At 39.3% G+C, this 20,297-nt stretch overlaps 1 protein-coding gene across 2 annotated transcripts in view; it reads right to left on the reverse strand.

Annotated features, from left to right (window-relative positions):
• The window catches only part of LPP (LIM domain containing preferred translocation partner in lipoma), a 626,627-nt gene that overhangs the window by 387,661 nt on the left and 218,669 nt on the right, over positions 1 to 20,297 (reverse strand). For both annotated transcript variants that reach the window (XM_060010952.1, XM_060010953.1), the window contains exon 4: positions 2,065 to 2,177. In XM_060010952.1, coding sequence (XP_059866935.1) covers positions 2,065 to 2,177 — 113 coding nt within the window. The remainder of the gene's footprint in view (positions 1 to 2,064; positions 2,178 to 20,297) is intronic.

The raw sequence follows: 20,297 nt of genomic DNA on the forward strand, positions 1-20,297 counted from the left end.
TCTATACAGAAAAAGACTTTTTGTAATTTTATGAAAGCCCCAGGTTTGATTTTTCTTAATGAAACCCTTGGCAAGCCTTATTATTATTCTTGTCGCTGTTACTTTTATATGGCGACATTTATAACATCAAAATATCTGTAAGGTGATTATAGTTTCGTATATTCAAATCCATCTGTATTTCATTTAATTATTAGAGGTAGATACAGTTATCTTTAATTACAAGAAAAGTGGGCCTTAGGGTGACCTGGTCAAGATCATGTGACAAGAATAAGCTGCTCAACTAGTATCAAACACAACTCTTCTTGTCACAAGGTCAAGCAAACTTTTCAGAACTCAAGATTTTAAATGCTTACAAAATAGTTACATAACTATTCAAGAAAGAAGATAGACTAAACAAAGTGTTAATTGCATAAATTAAACAATATGCAAAGAACAGCCCTTACTAACATGTAAGTTTCATAAGGGCAGAACCCTGTTTGTCTTTTTTGCTATATAATACCTAGTGCTATAAAGGTGCCTACGCAGAGCACAGAAATATTTGTTGAGTGAATTAATCATTTCTACCTTTGTCTCCTCTAACCTGAAATTTAAGAGAAAAAAAGACACAATGACCTGAACTATTTAAGCAGTTACTTTCTATGGCTTTTCCTCTTTAAAATTTATTATGGGAAATCTTAAACATATACAAAGGTAGAACAAATAATGAATTAAACCTCCATGCACCCAACAATTATCAACTCATAGCTAATATTTTCTCACTCAGTAGCTCCCTACTCTTACGATTCTTCTTTATTGGAGTCTAGTTGATTTATACTGTTGTGTTAGTTTCAGGTGTACAGCAAAGTGAATCAGTTATACGTACATATATATATATATATATACACACATATATACATATATATATACATACCCACTCTTTTTTATTTTTTTTAATAATGAGATAACATTTATTGGGTATATATTATGCGCCAGGTTCTTTACATATGCTGTCTTATTTATTCTGTACAATAGGGAGGTAGGTGCTATTATGATTTTTTTTTTTTTTTTTTTTGCTGTACGCGGGCCTCTCACTGCTGTGGCCTCTCCCATTGCGGAGCACAGGCTCCGGACGCGCAGGCTCAGCGGCCATGGCCCACGGGCCCAGCCGCTCCACGGCATGTGGGATACTCCCGGACCGGGGCACAAACCCTTGTCCCCTGCAGCGGCAGGCAGACTCTCAACCACTGCGCCACCAGGGAAGCCCACCCACTCTTTTTTAGATTCTTTTGACTTTAAAGCAAATACCAGGCACTATTCACTTCATTCACCAATCTTGCCGACATTTCTCTAAAAAATAAGGATTTTTTTCTTTGACGTATCTATAGTAACATCATCACCCCTAAAAATATGACGATAATTGTATGACAATATTATTTAGTTTTCCTTCCGGACATAACTGGCATTTACCTGCCTAAACAGTGGCAGCTGGTCACCAGTGGCTCTACGTGAACACAGGCTGAGAACTTTTACTGAATCTAGCCCTGAGTCACTTTGCTCGCAACACTCCCTGGAGCACAGATACTTCTGAATAGTCAACACATACCGTACTGTGCACGCCTGACCTCACTCAGAAGAGAAAACCTAAGAAATTTTGCTGTTGCTTTTGCTAGAAAGATGTTGCTGACCAATTAGTACCCACAGTGACCAACCAGAACCTTAAAATATCATCCTTACTCATTTAGAATGCAACGTCTGTGGAAAGAGAAAAAAGGCAATAAAAAAGCCTGCTTGTGTGTCTCCAGGATAACAAGAAAATGTGGACTTCTCAAATGGCATTCCTAAAGAATGACTTTCAGTTTCAAAATAAAATTAGTAGGTAAAAGGATTTCCAGGGCTTCAGAGGGCAAGCCAGCAGAACTCTGGGAAGCTTGAGCTGGGCAGCTGGCATTAAAATGCCTTAGTGCTTTGTGAGGTGTAAAGCTCTCTCTGTAGGCTCTGGATAAATGTTTATCCACCACAGAAACAATCTCAGAATTCAGGATTCCTAGCATGGCTTATAAACATGACTTCAACCCCAGATCTTACCTGTGCCCTGAAAGCACTGTCATCAAGGGGAGGTGGAGGAGGGAAGTTCCCAGAGCCCGATGGAGACGCACTGGAATCATCTAGAGGTGGAGGCGGGGGTGGAAGAAAATCACCTGCAGAAAGGAAACACACACATGAAATTAACACGGATGCAATACTATAGCACTCTTACAAACACAGACAGTCCCCAACTTACGATGGTTCCACCTATGTGCAAAAGCAACAGGCATTCAACAAAAAACGTACTTTGAATTTTGATCTATTCCTGGGGTAACCATATGGGGTGCAATGCTGTTGCGATGCTGGGCTTCGGCAGGCAGTCTCAGCTCCCAGTCAGCCAGGAGATCGCCAGGGTGAACAACCCATACACTTACAACCATTCTGTGCCCTCACAACCATTCTGTTTTTCACTTTCAGTACAGTGTCCAATAAATGACATAATATACTCAAGTTTTTATTATAAAATAGGCTTTGTGTTACATGATTTTGCCCAACTGTAGGCTAAATGTAAGTGTTCTGGGCATGTTTAAGGTAGGCAAGGCTAAGCTATGATGTTTGGTAGATTAGGTGTATTAAATGCATTTTCCACTTAATATTTTCAAGTTACAGTGGGCTTTTCACGATGTAACCCCATCATAAGTCAGGGAGATTTGCATTAGCTGGCATTTCACTGCGTTGTAATTGGCTTTGACACATAATTTTTTGTCCTGCACAGCAATTATTCCCTAAGTTCTCCTCAGTTAATTAGCATCCTTAACTTTCAGGAGAATGAGGACCAGACAGGATACTTAGAAGTGACATAAAGCCGGTGTAGAAGCGTGTCAAGTACATTTAGCCAGAACAGGGAAGGTGCTCGGAGCGCTGGATTACTGAGGTGTATTAGACTTGTTGCTTGTCCTCAATGAATTTTCAGTCAAGTAGAGATGGAAAAAAATGTATAAACAGGTAAGGTAACACAAGGTTCAATTTATTAAGCTCTACAAACTCTTTTGGAAGTTAAGATAAAGGAAAGCTTACATTCATTTGGAGTAACAAGAAAGCTTTACTGGAGAATTTAAATTGCCCCTGAACATTATGATGTAGATAGTAAGTTCATGCTAGACAGAAATAAAGGAAAACAGAGGCATAATGGTAAAAAAAAAAAAAAAAAAAAAAAAAAAAAAAAAAAAAAATCAGGGTCTAGAGAATAAAAAGCAAGTTACAATATAGCATAAACACAAGAATGTAAAATAACACTAGAAGGTTATAAAAATTAAAGCAGTATAAAAATAAGCTTTTAAGTGTGTTCCACATCTAGCATAGAGTTTGAATTTTATTGTGCATGCAGTGAGGATCCATTAAGGATTTCTGAGAAGGAAACACTTCTAAGAATATGATTTACTAAAGACTAATCTAAAAGTGTGTGCAGGACAAGATTAGGAGAAACTGGAATAGGAAACATCCAATTTGGAAATCTATACACTATCCAGGCTTTAGGATACTAGGAAACCTAACATCGCTATGGGTTCTTGGTATGGAATCTTTTAAAATATTCTTTGTAAGAAATTCTATTAAGAAAAGGAAACCTTCATTTTCTGAAAAAAATTTCTCTATGTGCCCTTTTCCTTTTAGCAATAATGTTTTAGACGTGTTGGGGAACTGTCCTCCTCTATGGATAAATAGTTTTTCCTTGCATTTCAGCTGTTCAACACTTAGTGGTATAGTCTCTACCACTCCATGAGTCACTGTTGGATAGTACCAAAACATCACAACTTAGGTCTTCAGAAAAGAAAGAGTCTAAATCTCACAGTGGAAGGATGGTGACTTGGACTGATTGTTCTGATACACCTTTGAGATCGTTCAATTGAGCTCCATTTGCCTTATAAATAACAGTCTTACACAGAGAACAGGTTTGTGGTTGCCAAGAGGGAGGGGGAGGTGGGGTAGGGATGGATTGGGAGTTGAGGATTAGCAGATGCAAACTATTATATATAGAATGGATAAACAGCAAGGTCCTACTGTATATAGCACAGGGAACTATATTCAAATATCCTATGATAAACCATAGTGGAAAAGAATATGAAAAAGAATGCACATACATGTATAACTGAATTACTGTGCTATACAGCAAAAATTAACACATTGTAAATCAACTATACTTCAATAAAATAAATTTTTAAAAAGTAACAGTCTTAGAGTTGGAAGAGTAGCTAACAGCTGTCAAGTCTAGCTCCCAGCCATATTCAGGCTACCAAGAAGTCAAACACACTATCTTTAGAGTACTCTGTTTTTTGGACTCTCACCATGCACCGGGCACAGTGCTAAGATTTTCCTAGGCTACCTCTTACGCCCACAACAACTCTGTATGCTGATGGTTCTGAAACTTTAGAGCTCACTAAGATCACTGGACGGTCTGGTTAAAACACAGATTGCTGGGTCCCACCCCCAGAAGCTCTGATTCAGTAGGTCTGGGTCAGGGTCTGATAATTTGCATTCCTAATAAATCCCCAGGTGATGCTGGTGCTACTGAGCCTGGGACCACACTTTGAGAACCATTGCATTAAGCAAAGTGTCATAGTATTCCTACTTTGGACCCCATAGAATTGGAAAGGTTCAATGGCATGTCATATAGAAATATCTCTACTTCTCTCATCCTTCTGGGTGTGCACATCTGAAGGTATATGTTGTCTATATCCTTATTAAAATTATAAGTCTCATAAATCTTTATGAACTCCACCTCAGAGTTCTAAACATTGGCTAGATACTAGAATCACCAAGGAATCTTATCTAAAAATGCCGATGCCCAAACTCTATCTCATACCAATGCATTCAGAATTCTCAGGGATGGGGAGAAGGGATGAGATGCCCGTATTCCTGTAAAACCCAGATAATGCTAATGTGCAGCCGGGACTGAGAAATTCACTGGCCTTCAAATAAAAAAATGAAATACCTATCAAGCAAAAAGGATCGTCACCAAGATCTTTTCTACCTTTAGAAGTCATAATGTATGAGACAAAAGCCCACAATGAAGTTTTAGGTGATCTGCAAAGAAGTCTAGGTTGATGGAGACTTGATGATCAAATTCTACTTCACAGCTTAATTTTCAGGTTCAAATGTTCTATCTGGACCTATGTCTTCTTCATATTCAATTTAAAAGAGGATTTCTCAGCACCTTCTTATACTTTACCAGATGCTTTATGTCATAGGAATTGTCAGAGCATTAAACAGTATCAGAACTGACCAAAATCTTGAGGATCAGATTATGAAGGTAGAAACAGAGGCCCACAGAAGACACAGGAACTGCCCAAATTCTCAGAGCAAACTTGTCTTAGAATAAAAAGTACACCTGCCTGTCCCTGAGGTCCCTTCCAACTATATCCTTCTTGACCCTATACTTCTGTCATAGAAATTAAATATAGTGAGGTGCAGGTTGATGAGAGTCCTGGGAGGGTGAAAAGGAACCGAGAAAGAAAATACAACGTATTTTTTTAAAAGAAATATCTTAAAAACAACATAAATCTAGACCATGTGTTCTAGGCAAGATTACGCAGATTTATTAAAGTCATAGTGATAACCTCATAATAAGTATCTGCTTATTTTAATCAGTTACTAAGTTAGACCAAGGTTTTCCATCTTTCAAGCTCAATCATCATAGGCTTTTTTCTTTTGCGGTACGCGGGCCTCTCACTGTTGTGGCCTCTCCCGTTGCGGAGCACAGGCTCCGGACGTGCAGGCCCAGTGGCCATGGCTCACGGGCCCAGCTGCTCCGCGGCATGTGGGATCTTCCCGGACTGGGGCACGAACCCGTGTCCCCTGCATCGGCAGGCGGACTCTCAACCACTGCGCCACCAGGGAAGCCCCATCATAGGCCTCTTGCTACATTGTTTAGAGCGGAGCTCATATTTTAAAAGGGTGTGGAGGACTGGGTGAACGTAGAAAACAGACACACACACATGATAAAGGGATAGAAAATCGGTCCTTTGAAGGGAAGCATGACTAGTTAAGTCAGTTGCAACGAAAAACTCTTCGTAAAGAGTTTTAAATCAGACTAAGAACTATTATGAGAATTCTGACTTAAGGCTCACCATTTTCACAGGCAGGTCAACAGAGGGAAATGCCTCTAAGTAACAGTAAGTTCAGCTTAAGAGAGAAGGTACAATTTCCATGTTTAAGGAAGATGACAAAAAGGAAAGAACAAAATGTGTGTATATAAATGTTGCGGGGGAAGATCCTTTTCTTTTCAGTAGATTTCTTCAAATGATGAAAGAGCACCTGGCTGAGATGCTTGCAGGGCAACCCTCCTAGAGGAAAGAGCACCTGGACGGAATCAGCTGTAGTATCTTACAACCAGCAATGCTAATGTAGACCTTCACATTAGTGCATGCCCTGCCCTCTGGGCTTGCTGGGGAAATCCAAGTGAACTCCCAGACCCTGTGAATTACAGGGGCACTGAATAAATCAAACAGGCAAGCCAAAAATGGACACACATCAGGCAACTGGGGAATGCAGTGATACATAAAAGCTAAGAAAGAAATATTTGGTTTTATTAGGAGTAGAGTAGTCACAGACACATGTCTATAAACCTGGTTTCCTCCTTACCCTTTTCCTCACCATACAAAGCCTACCCAACACGCAAAATACATTTATTCCTCAATGACCAGCTAAAATGATTTACTCCAAAGTTACACTGCCAGTGAAATACAGAGCTGGAAATGTACGCTCACAATGCCTTGGAGAGAAGCAAGAAGAGATCTTGCTTGATTTGCTCTAAACCATCCCACCTCATTGAGCTAATATTCAAAAGGTTTTTGCTTTGTGCCAGATGTAGCACCATAAGGCAGTGAAACGGTGAGTTCGGCAAATAAAGTCGTATATCCCCGATTGCCAAACACTACTTTATTCCAGTTGACATCAGAAAATAGCCCGTTACGCATACCATTAACTTGAAGAGAGTGAGGAAAAACTCCCAGAAACCCAGCCGTTTATATTTTCTCAAGCTACCCTTTCTAGTCTAGGGGTAAAAAGGCAGTGGCACTGAGAAGCAGATGCGGCTACTTGATTGTAACTGAGTTATCACCCACTGTAGTTACCCCAATAACATGGCTCAGGCATATATAAAAGGCAGCTACCTGAAAACAGTTTGCTTAGCCCTTCATGATATGAAGTCCCCCATGAGAGGGAGAAAATAACAAGAATTTACCAACAAAGAAGATGGTAAGTTACTGGTTATGTATGGTTGTAGTGCAAAAATACAAGGAAGGGAGTAGTCAAACTCAGATCATCAATAAAGTCTGGATTCATTTACTATGGTTAAAAAAAAAAAAGCAAGCATCATTCTCCTTCTTCTTGATCCAAATATCCATGTAAACCTACATACACACACACATGCAGGTTTAGATAACAGCCCCTTTTGTGCCTCATACAGGTTCTATCCCAGCATCTATAATACTTGATTGCATTTATTCTCTCCTAGCGAGAACTGAAACTCCTAACAAACAGAGCCCACTCATAATTTATCTTTATATCCCCACCACTTGGCATAACGTTTGGGTCCTGTCATCCCTCAGTAAACATAGGTTGAAAAACTAATTGAATAAAAAGCCATTTAATCACTCAATTGTTTTTTTTTTTTTATTAAATGACCTGGTGTCTTAAGTGCTTTTCAAACATCCATGTTCAGATCACCAAAAGGATCTAGCTAAAGTGCAGGCTCTGATTCGCCAGGTCGGGGCTGAGGCCTGAGATTCTGCATTTCTCACATGCTCCCAGGTGATGCTGATGTAGATCTGTGGACCGCACGTGAAGGGCTCTTGCGGTTGGCAGGTGTTGGCTCTCTAACTTTCTTAAATGGAGAAATTCTGGTTGTTTAAGGAAAATCTAAACTTTAAGGTAATTATAAATAAAATTACTTTGCAGCTCCTCAAATTAAGAATTTAAATTATGAGTACACAAGAGACTGGGTTGGAACACATACACACACACACACACACACACACGAAATAAAAATAATTATGGTGACCAAATCATAAGCTTCAAGTAAAGACAGTTACTCTTTTCCATTAGTAGTAACTAACAGAGAAAGGAAATATGTTCCAAAGAAAACAGTACAAAAGTTCAAGCCCAAAAACTTAAAACACAAAGCCTAGCTCTACCCTTTACTTTGGAAAAGGCAGTGCTACCATCTCAGGTTCAGTTCTCCTCACCTATTAAATGAGTATAACAATAGCCACTTCACAGTGTCACTCTGCAGATCAACCCAGTTAAAACTGAGACTCTGGACATTTTTTTTTACTATAACCCAGAGTAACGAAATAACCTTTTATATGATGATGCAAAACTCCTATCTGGACATGTGTAAGTACATGTATATCTGAAACAAGGGTTTCATGAAACCATACTTATTGCATGTAATCTACACTGACACTTTCTCTGTTATTTATTTACTTTAAAGGTGTTGTGTGTGACCCACTAAAGTGACTGTGACCCATAAATAGGTCTCAATCCACAGTTTGAACACTGCTAAGCTAAACTGTATGTAAGTGACTTGTACAACGTGTACATGATAGATGACATTTTTTTCTTTTCACTTTTGCACAAAAGAGCAGCTGAGTCTGAATCTGCCCACTCAGTAGAGAAGACCAAATCTGAGATGATGAAGCTCTCTGAGCAAGGTTGAGAAAAGAGAACAAGTGAGAAGATAAAATAAACAGGAGTGAAAAATCTCTGTAAGGTGGTTGAGTTATATCACAGCTGCAGCATTCTCCTCATAAATGAGAGGCAATTTATTATGACACCAAGCAACTGAAGACTTTGTTTACAATTTTACCCTCAAATCCATCTTCAGTTAGCATTAAGACAGATGTGCTACCAAGAAAACTCCATCAGAAAGCACACTGGGTAAAATCAAGGTTTTATGACATTAAGGTTTATGACATTAAGTAAATGTTATTTGTGTAATAACATATATACATATATGCCCGTAATATCAGGGAGTATCTTTTAAGTAGATTCCCAAGAAATTGTTAAAGGCAAGTTGCCTCTAAGAAGATCAATTTTGCAACTGGGGAACAAGAGTGGAAGAGAAACTCACTTTTCGTTATACAAGTTTCTAACCGGTCATTGTTCTACCCACTTATTTTAAAATAACACATACACACAATTCAAAAGAGAATTTTCAGTACCTAGGAATGTGTCATAAGTTTTTAAAAGCCACCAGGAAATACTGGGATATGGCAGAGATCAAGGAACCATTGAGGATAAGTCCCATTTAATGCATCACCTCCCAGTCTTCTCCCAATCTAGTTACTACCGATTGGTTGTAACTAAAAATAGGAAAGGGGTTGCACAGATTTACTCAATGTGTGGCTCCTATTAGAGATAGGATAAAAAGCCTGCTTATTCCCAGACCCAAAGCCTAGGCACCATCTCACAGTGACCACACAGACCTCTTTCTTGGATTAAGCACTCATGGAGCTACTAATAAGGCAGCTCCTGAATTTCCTTTTTTTTCCTGTTCTTTCAGTGTGCAACCCCTTTGAGAACTCACGGGCAGAAGTGATAATTATCAGGGAAAGGTTGGCCATCCCTGGTTCCCTGTCCTCACCGTCATCAAAATAGCAACAATACTGCCCCCCTTAAATGACACATCGTCATCTGTAAATGAGAAGATATGTGACCTCAACCAAGTAGCTTCAGTTCTCTAGTTCTCACACGAGACATTTTTGGAGTTCATGCTTTTATTATATATAATTATATATTAGACGAGAAACCTTTCTACTTTTCTTCCATTTTTATTTTCTGCTGCTTAACTAAAAAACAAATTTTTGATTCTGATAGTACTTAATTTTCTAAGTCATGTTATTTAAACGAAAGGTCAAAATTAAAGAGTGATGGAACACAATAATGGTATAAGATGATATAAGAAATTCAGCACTTTTGTATGCTACTTATATATAAATAGGAGTGTTAAAGATAAAACTTTCTCAAGAAAATTTGGCAACAGGTATCAAAAGCCTTAAAAATGTTTATACACTTTGATGCAGCGATACCCCTTATAATAAATTATCCTACTAAAGCAGTGACTAAAGACGATACAGGGAAGCATGTTAAAGAATCTTAATCACAGTGAAATACAATGGAAATGATCAGACTATTCATCGATAAAATTGGGGTAAAAGAAATCAATTGAAGTCAGTCACACACTAGAAAATTGTGTTGCCATCAAAATGATGATGTTGATCTAGATCTGACATCTATTTAGTCTTTGATTGGACGCCTTCTATGTGCCAGGGATTATTTTAGACACCAGAAGGAAACATCGAACAAACAAATAAATAAAACAAACACAAAGAGCTGCACTCGTGTAATTTATACTCTATCAGGAGAAGAAGAACACTTAAAAAATAAATTACATAAAACATACGTGATATCAAATCTTGATAAGTACTATACAGATATATAGGGCAGGGAAGGGGGAAAGGACTGCTAGGGTGATGGTGGAACGTTGCAGTTTTAAAGAAAAAGGTTGGCAAATGCCTCATGGAGGTGATATCTGAACAAAGACTTACATCTAGTGAAGGTGTGAGTCATGGAGTATCTGGGACAAGTACATGAGAAACTGTTTCTGATGTATTACCTTGTGAGAAAAAAAATGGGCTACTGAATATTGTTTATAATATGGCACTATTTCTGTATAAACATTTTGTATACGTTAATAATGTTGTCTGTAGCTCATGTGATGGTTGTCTACAGCTCATGCCTTCTCCTTTTGGTTTAATTGTTATACAATAAATGTGAATTATAGGCATGCATTTTTAAAAAATCAAAAGGAAGATACTTTGAAATGAATTGCAGAATCTACTTAAGCCAGTGTTTAATTTTAATGCATCACTATATTTACCCAAGCCAAAATGTAATGTCTCCGTCATCCTTCTAAATAACTTAGCTTGAAATGCTCTTTCAGATTCTCAAATTAAAAGCAGGAGGAATGATTATCCTAAAGTAGATGAAGTCTCCCTGATTTTCAGATGGACAGTTTCACTCTACATCTAGCTAATACGGAATCCCTGGGTCGTCACTGAGTTCAGTAGTCCTCATGTTTGACCACAAATAAATAGGCTGTGTGAAGGTGAAACATCTTAGGGCATCATACCTAAGTATACTGTGTTTCTCTATCACATAGTGGTTTCCATTTGTTGAAAAACAAATTCACTTTCTTAGTTAAGAAACACTGAATGATTTTCAAATAATATGAAATTAGGAGGACAGTCTGGTTCTGCAAATGGACTAAAACCAAATAGCATTTTTGAATCCACCAAGTGTCAATTGTCTTACAAAAAGACAGTAATTTCCACCGAAACAACAAACCACACACCATATAATTTGGCTTCCGAAGATGGGCATTCAAAATAAACAGGGCAATGATTTAAGCCTAAGCGTCAATCTTCTACCAACTATTGAGATACCTTTAGCCCCACACCAAAAAGTGAAATTCTCTCAGTTTAAAAATTAAAAATTCATGCCGTGGACACAGAATGAGGCAACAGTCTAGAGAAACAAAAAATCTTAACACTGAAAAAAGAAGCTGGCAAACAGATATCAATGTGCTGAGAGACTATTCCAAAAATACTCTTTTTTCTTGGAGATGGGACGTCACCCTGTGGCGGCCACTGAGGCCAGAAGCTTACCTTCCTTCTAAAGATGGTGATGGAGCTGGAGGGATGATAGTTTCAGAATAAAAACACTTTAAATAGCTCATTTAAACTTGTTTCACCACTGCTATATCTGGATAGAGTGACCCATCGTCACTTCCAGTGACAACATATTGCTCCTTCCTGATTTAGCTCTATTGGAGCACATATTCTGCTCTCTGTTAGTTTAATTGCAGATCTACTGGTTTCTCCTATAGACTGTAAGCACCTTGAGAGCAGGCTCTCTGTTTTAGAGGGCACATAGAGCACACAGGAGATGCTTGATGAATAGTAATAATATTACTATTATAAATGATTATTATTATAAATCTATATTATATTAAACTGAATTGAACTCTGAAAAAATGAACATATGTATTTCTACCATGGACCATTTTGCCCCTTTTCAATTACTGACATAAGGTCAATACACTACAGTACTGGGGGCGGGGGTGTCATAGGTTCTGCATCATGCTCATAGCTGGACAGTTAATAACATCGGTCTTAAAGTAGCCACCTAGTTTTGCCGTTGTTGCTATCATTGCTATTGTTGTCATTGTTTTTACACATTAACTTACTTGGAGCATGTCTTCAGGATACAGGCCCTGAGTCTTCATCCCTAAGTCACCACCTGGCTATGGGGACACCCTCATCTCAAGAAACACTGCAACCATGTATACTGTACTTGATCTTTCTTCTGCAATAAAAGGTCTGTAGATAGGTCTTAACAGTATCTTATCCCACAATGTATCTAGAAACTCCTTCAAATCCTCCAGGAATGTTGGAGGGTCAGGTTTCTGTCCATAAAGGAGACTTGGGAATGGAAGAGGAACAGGGAAATGAAGGAAGCGGAAGGAGAGATGTCATGTGAATAGAAACACAAAATAGTAGTGCTTGAGGTGTTGAAACAGCTCTGACTTTTAAAGGAAGGTATGCATCGGCATCTCAGGAAGCACTTTCTTTTACTGCATACAGCGAGGCCCCACTCTACGATTCTTAGATCAGAAACTTTGGGGTTGGGACCCAGACACAAGTATCTTGACAAGCTCCCCACATGATTCTGACATGTAGCCCTGGTTAAGAGTCACTGACCTTCATAAAAGACAAACTAAGACTGAGAAGCTATCCTAGCTTAAAGAAAACTAAGAAGACAAGGCAACTAAATGCAACTTGTGATTCTGGACAGGGTCCTAGACCAGAAAAAGAATCTTAATAGAACAATTGATTAAATCTGAATAAAGTCTGTAAGTTAGCAAGAAGTATTGTGGTCAGTGTGTTAATTGCCTAATTTTGGTAACCGTACTATGATTATGTAAGATATCAATATTTGGGGAAACTGGATAAAGGCTAAGTGAGAATCCTTTATACTATTTTTCAACGTTTGTGTGAAGCCTGAGATTATTTCAAAGTGAAAAGTAAAACTTTATTTTTTAAACTTTAAGGAAAAAAGTCATTTATCTAGTCCAATAACTTTTATTTTACACATGGAGAAATTTCAACCAGTGTGGTAAAGAGAAACACATATAGTGTAGAACCAGACCAAGAAACCCACTGTGACCCTGTATCCCCTAACTTCCGGCTGAGGACACATTTACCACGATAGGTGGCAAAATTAGTGTGAGAAACTGAAGCTGCTTAAGCATACGGAGGAAACCTGCTCGGCCCCTACAACTTCAGAAGACTACGAAGAAGAGGAGAGGTTCTTACTATTTAGGAGACTTGGATTAGATGATCAGAAACACGTGAAATATCTTCAATAACACCCAGGCTAAATGCAGCATGGAGAGGCTGGGAATCCTAGCGTGACGATTGGGAGCGATGAAATCCCATCACGCTTCCTTGGCCCGACTGTGTGAGCCCATTTCCCTGCCTCAGGAGACTCCCTGAGGATAAGAAGGGCTGTCTGAGACCAGGGTCTTTGTGTGATTTCTCCAGTCTTCATCTTTTATGCACAAATGACTTCAAATCCTTCTCACTGAGAAATTCTTGTTACTATTTATATAAAATGATGCCAACGTTACTCACTCTCCTTCAACCCTGCCATTTCATCGAGACTGAGGCTTAGCAAATGCATAAATGCTTTAAAAATAATCAAACAGAGACACTCATTTCATCTCAAGGTGGTTGTTTTTTGGCATGTTGTTTTGTTTTTTTTTTCCCCAAAAGAATACTGGAGCTGACAGGTACTTGCTCTAAAAATTTACTTCACCACCTGCTAGCTGAAATATTGCTTTCATGGGTTTATAATGTATTAAAAGGTCACTGGCTGTTTAAGTCTTAAACAGTTTTAATCATTCTAAAAGTCTCTTAACAGTAAGAAAAGGAAGCTGAGAACAAACAGCAGCAGGGACTCTAATTAAAAGGGCCAATTCATTTAATTTTATTTGGGGTTAATTATTCAGGATTCATTCTTTGATGTGTAAGGAATAGCAATTAGTAATTTTAGTGATTTGAGAATCATTGGAGGTGTAATCAGTTAAAATGAGTGAGTGTTTACAACACAAGATGGTGAATTAGTCTCTCTCAGCTGGAGAACAGGAACATTAGGCTCCAAGAGATCAAGGCTAAGGATTAGAGACACTGGTAGTAACAGTCACTTCAAAATAAAACACATGTCAACAGCATCTAGCGTCCTCTTTCCTCGGAGCTAAGGCAATGCACAGAAGCTTCATGAAATTACCTTTCACCAGATCTCCATCTTTGCTGCTCTTGCCAACCACGTCCCTTCATTTGGCTCTTGCCACCATGGTAACCGTAAATGCATTACATTAAAAAAAAAAAAAAATTCTACACCATTTATAAGCAACATAAGACCCAGAATAACCAGGACACTCATTTATTCCACGTCGGCATCTGTAACTGATGGCTGGGCATCCCCATCTGAACCTCTAGCTCAGTGTTCAAAACTGAATTCAGATCCCCTAACCCACAGACTTGCTCAGCTCCTCTTGTGTCCTTTATTTTTCTATGTATTTCAGTACAATTCTTCCGATCACAAAGGTTGGGAGAAAACCCCTTTTCTCTTTTTTGTCTTGTTCATTCACACTCAATATAGCAAGCCATATTAAATTATTCCAAATATTCCAAATCCATTTACTGCTCTCCAACTCGACTGCCACCAAAATACTTAATGACTAGTTACCTCATATCTAGACTTATGAAACAGCCTAAATAGTTTTCATTCTTTCCAGTCTAGTCCTTTCCAACTAATCTTATACACTGTTGCCAGCTTGAAAACTTCCATTGGCCCCCAAATAACCAAAACAATCTTGGGGGGGGGTGGAAAAGGACAAAGTAGGAGAATTCTCCCTTCCTGGTTTCAAAACTCACCACAAAGTTACAGCAATCAAAACAGTATGGTGCTGGCATGAGGAAAGACATAATGACCAACGAAATAGAATAGAGAGCCTAGAAATGAATCCTCACGTACTTGGCCAATTGAGTCAATGGCAATTGAGCTGGAGTTTTAGAGAAGGATGGCTTGGGAATACTAGAGGCTTGGTAAGACCCCTGGTCCAGGTTTCTCAAAATCTGACAGGACCTCATCTGGCACAGGCAGAATCCTTAAACAGGATGGGTCTCTTAGGAGAAAATGGAGAGCAATGTGACAAGTTCACTCCACTGTATACCCTCCTAGAGTGCTCCGGTGAGTATGCATTCTTTGAGATCACTGCTGCCAACACCAGCTCTGCCAAGTTCAGCACTTCAGAACGCTGACTTTTGTTCAGCCACATACGCAGTCATATATCCGACTACGTTCCTTGACTCTAATAATTTGTTCATGCCTTTGTCTGCAAGAAGACCTCCCTCTCCACCATTTTTCATTTTGAAACCCAAGCTCTTCTTGGAGCCCAGGTCACCTGCCAACCCGACACAGCCTTTCTTGGCTGCCTCCCGACAAAAGCACCTTCCCAACTCTCACCCTCCAGAGCCCTTGGAGAGCATGTTCATGATGATCTTGTTGAGAATACAGGACCCTTTTACCTGCACCTTGTGTTCCTTGAGGGCACACATCACGTACGATTCATCACTCTAGCCCAAAAGCACCTCTTCCCATGCCTCAGAGATTTGAGATGGACAAGAGTTAAGAAAATATTTGCTGAGTGGGTATATACACAAATTCTTGACAACTACAAGTTGAATCCCAGCCAAATTAAGTTACCCTTTAAAGGAAGAATCTGAGTGGTTATCAATCTCAAAATAAGTATGTATGTATGAGGGAGAGAGAGTGAGAGTGGTGCAGGGGAGGGGAGGAGAGAGAGAGAGACAGAGAGAGACAGAGAGGCAGAGGAGTGTAACTAAAACAATAGCAGAATGAAGTCCTAGCAGCCAAATAAACAAATACTGTGCTCTCCCCGGAATGTTTAGAAAACTTGGAAAGGAACCACATAAAGAGCCCTGAGGTGGCACTAACTTGGCACATCAAGTGCTTCTGTGACTGATTAACCCAACATTTCCTTGGGTCTGGGAGTATTACTAGGTCACTTTTATTATGGACAAACTGTTCTTGAACAATTTGTAAGACATTGCAAACAAGCTATTGTGATGAATCAATCAAAGAGGTCAGTTTTGTCCTGAAAACCTGCCGAAAAGGCCAAGGCAAAACAACCACCACCACCACAACCAGGTAGTCAAACAAACAAGAATATCCCCAAACCCCAGTGCCTTTCGCTGAGGTCTGAATGGGCTCTTCTTGGCCCACGCTGACCTATAAACCCACGCCCTCACGCCTACAATGGGCAAGTCCTGCATCACGAGAAAACGTCAAAAGGCCTTCAAAACCTATTAGGTGCTGCAAAATCTATTAGATCCATAAACTTACGTCTTTTCGAATTAGAATAGAGAATTCAAACAGTAATCTCCTGAAAGGTCAGATTTTGTCTCTAGGGAGGCACTCCAAGAAATACCTCATTCTTCGTATTTCATTCACTCTGCTTTCTTCACTTCCTCAGATTAGGAAGTCATATGATAGGAGACGGTCCCCAGTGCAAAGTTTGGTGACGTGTTCTGGGCAGAAGTTCAGGCACTTTGTTATTTTAACAGACCTGGCCTGGCTGCCCAAAGACATAATTTAGCTAAATGCGGACCTCGTCCCCTCCTCCTGCTTCATTTGGCCAGCTGTCTCAGAAGGTCTTTCATTCTGGAGGGCAATGGATTTATGGCTCTCTTTTATTTCTCCAACAGTAGTTCCACTTCTTTTGAGTTTCAAGTTCAATGAGCTCAGCCTTGGCATTCAAGGTTCCCCTTATGTCTCATCCTCAAGAGTGTTTGTCCCAGGTTCGTTTGCCAAGGACTTGGTGGCAGTTCCCTTCCTGACACTCAAGCTGGCAATACCATGCTTCTTTTTATAAACAGACCCATCCCATTACCTGAGTTACCTCTTCAAGTCCTACTGGCACTTGCATGGCTTAACTGGCACTAATGGTACAACTTTATAAACTCACAAAATCATCAGGTTAGAAAGGAATTAGAATGGAATAAGGAGGTTCTGCTAATCTACGAGTCACCAAACAATGGCCAAATCCAGACTGTCTCCTGTTTTGTAAATAAAGTTTTATTGGAACACAGCTACAGTCATGAACTCATTTTTCGTCTATGGCTGCTTTTGTGTTCTGTTGGCAGAACTGAGTAGCTGAGACAAAGACCTTACAGCCAGCAAAACCTAAAATATTTTCCATCTTGACTTCCAGAAAAATTTGGCAACCCAGATCCAGCCCTTGAACTCATTTTATAGATGAGAAGATTAAGATTCGGTAAGGTTAAACAATGTTCCTAGGGAGTAAGCAAAATTTGCAAAGCACAATGATTAGGGCAATGCTGGGTATAAGGTACATACACACTCGGTAAATACTAGATCTCTCCGGTGTTTGTCAGAAAATTTTACTCCTTTAAGGTAGAATAGTGCTAAGTTTTTTTTTAATGACAACATTGTTGCCTTTGAGAAATTCATTGCCCAGAGAAGAGACATAAACAGGTAATATCAACATAATATCTTAACAGTTTTCTACTGCTGCTGCAAAAACTTACCACAAACAATTGTTTAAACACAACACAAATGTATTATCATACACTTCTGTAAATAAGAAGGCTGTCATGAGTCTCACTGGGCTAAAATCAAGGTGTCAGCAGGGTTGCATTCCTTGCTGGAGTCTCTAGGGAATCCATTTCCTTGCTTTTCCAGCTTCTAGAGGCCACCATCATTCTGTGGATTGTGGCCCCCTTCCTCCATGTTCAAAGTCAGCAAAGGCTATTGAGATCTTTCTCAAATCACATCACTCCAAAGACCTCTTCCATCACCATCATTCATTTCTACAGACCCTCATGGACTCTTAATTCCATCTGCGACCTTTATCCCCTTTGCCATGTAACGACATATTCACACACTCTGGAGATTAGGACATGGACACCTTTGGGGCCATTATTGTGCTAACCACAGGTGTCATAAAGAAGAGAAGTGTGCACACAGTGCTATAAACCCCAAAGGACAGTTCGTCTGCATGGGAGCACCGTGTAGGCAAGAGTCAAAGCTCTTTCATGGTACAAGTTTTCTGGAGTTTCCCACAATTTTCTGAAAATGTCATCCTATTTCACCGTATTTTAAATTTAAATGTATTATTTAAAGTTGTTCCACACACATAGTTCTTTTCTTTTGGCAACCATCATCTTGATACCACATTTAAGAAAAGAAACCCTATTAGCTATTAGGTTGAGGACTTTAAAGAAGTAAGTTTGAGTTAGAATTTCATACTCTCCCTGTGGGATTGCTTTTCTTAGGTCAATTCTGTGGATAAGGAAACTTAGATAGACCAGGAACCTGCCCACACAGACCCCAGCTAAAGCCTAGAGAAATTTATTTCATCTCTCTGAACCACATAAACAGAATGAAAAATGTTAGGGCAATGTTTCCACGATGCTCTACATGGCAATGCCTTAAAAAGCCGGGGGGTGGGGGGGGGGGGGGGTGATAAAATCTATTACTTTGAGAAAAATAAATGTTATGATTTAGCAAAATGAGAGAGCTATACATTTTATTTCAAGTATAGTTAGCTCTTTAGACAAAACTATAACTGAGACTAAAGGACATAAAAATATGTGCCATTACTGTTATTAAGCTGTAGAAAGAAAAATTAAGTTTGCTTACAAAAGATGTTAAGAATTTCACAGAAACATTAACAAATGTCTATCAATGGAGTGTAACTGCATTTACAAATCCTAAGGCATAACAATGAAGAGTGAAGAGAAATTACCTGGTTTGAGAATGTGTGAGTGACAAGTGACTGGAAGTGTTCAAGTAGAGGCAAGAAAACTACTTGCTGAGTACATTATAAAGATCTGAGCTTTATAAACCCAACAGACCTAGCAAAATGGCCTTTAAAGGCCCTCTCGATACTGGTAGTTTGTGATTTCATGACTTAAAGTATAAGAGTCAATTAATGGCAATAAGACACTGAAGTTTCTTTTTAATGGATATAGTCAGAAAATGCCCTCTGATGCCATGATAGGCCAGTTATCCCAACTACAAGTAGGTGCTTACCAAGCATATGACATCAAATAATCCTTGAAGCAAGATCCCGCAAAAAGCAACTTGTAATGTAGGCAATACCTATGGTCTGACCCTGACTCCTGTGTCTCGCTGCCTCACTGAAAATGAAGCTCTTTGTATTCAGAATTTCCCAAAAAGTTATATCTTACTCACTATAAGGCCATAATTTTCCAAAGGACAAATGAGTGCTCACCCAAGCAGTGCGAAGGGGAGTACCTAGGCTGTCAATTCTTGCAAATGGGACCCCTCGGAAATCCATTAACCTGCTCCTTGGAAACAGTTTATTTCCCTTTGACTTAATAAGTATATAAAAATCTGGTAGAGAGGCTTCAAAACATGGGAGAACTTTCTGACCTGGCCCTTGTTAACCGAGATGGAGGTGATGCAACAATATTTCTTAAATTAAGGTGTACACATTTCCACCTTTTACAATAAAACCAAGTAAAATACCAAATTACCGAGACGGAAAATTCCCACCATAAACAACCAGAGCTACCCAGAAGAGAAAGACAAGACATCCAGTCACAGGAACTCAATGCCCTCCTGTTTAGAGAAAATATACACACATTCCCACGCAGAACCCTTTCCTTGTGAATAGAGCTCAAGGTGCAGGAAATAGTTTGATAGAGACATTATATTACTTAGACAAAACTGAACGAGATTATCTGTTTGTTTATTAGGTTACGGCTTTAGGCACATTGTTCTTCACTAAGAGCTCTTGACATGAGCAGACACACACATTCTTTGGAATGAAGGCTTTTGTGAGAGTATTTTATGGTACTTAGGCTCTTGAAAAGACTTGCGAAAGCCTTCACACCAGAGGATTAAACCCAGTCTTTGGGGCCACCACATTAGGAAAGTACAGTTCACTTCACACAGCTTTAACTAGGACATGCGAGCTTTCTTGGACACAATGCCAAAGGGTTCCAACTCATTCACTGTGGCATTTCTCATGTGGACCCCCACCAGCTCATCTTAGTCACAAACCAAACACCAGATCCTGAGTGCTGGTGGATGAAACT

This window comes from Delphinus delphis, chromosome 4, assembly GCF_949987515.2.
Source record: "Delphinus delphis chromosome 4, mDelDel1.2, whole genome shotgun sequence".
NCBI classification, from domain to species: Eukaryota; Metazoa; Chordata; class Mammalia; order Artiodactyla; family Delphinidae; genus Delphinus; species Delphinus delphis.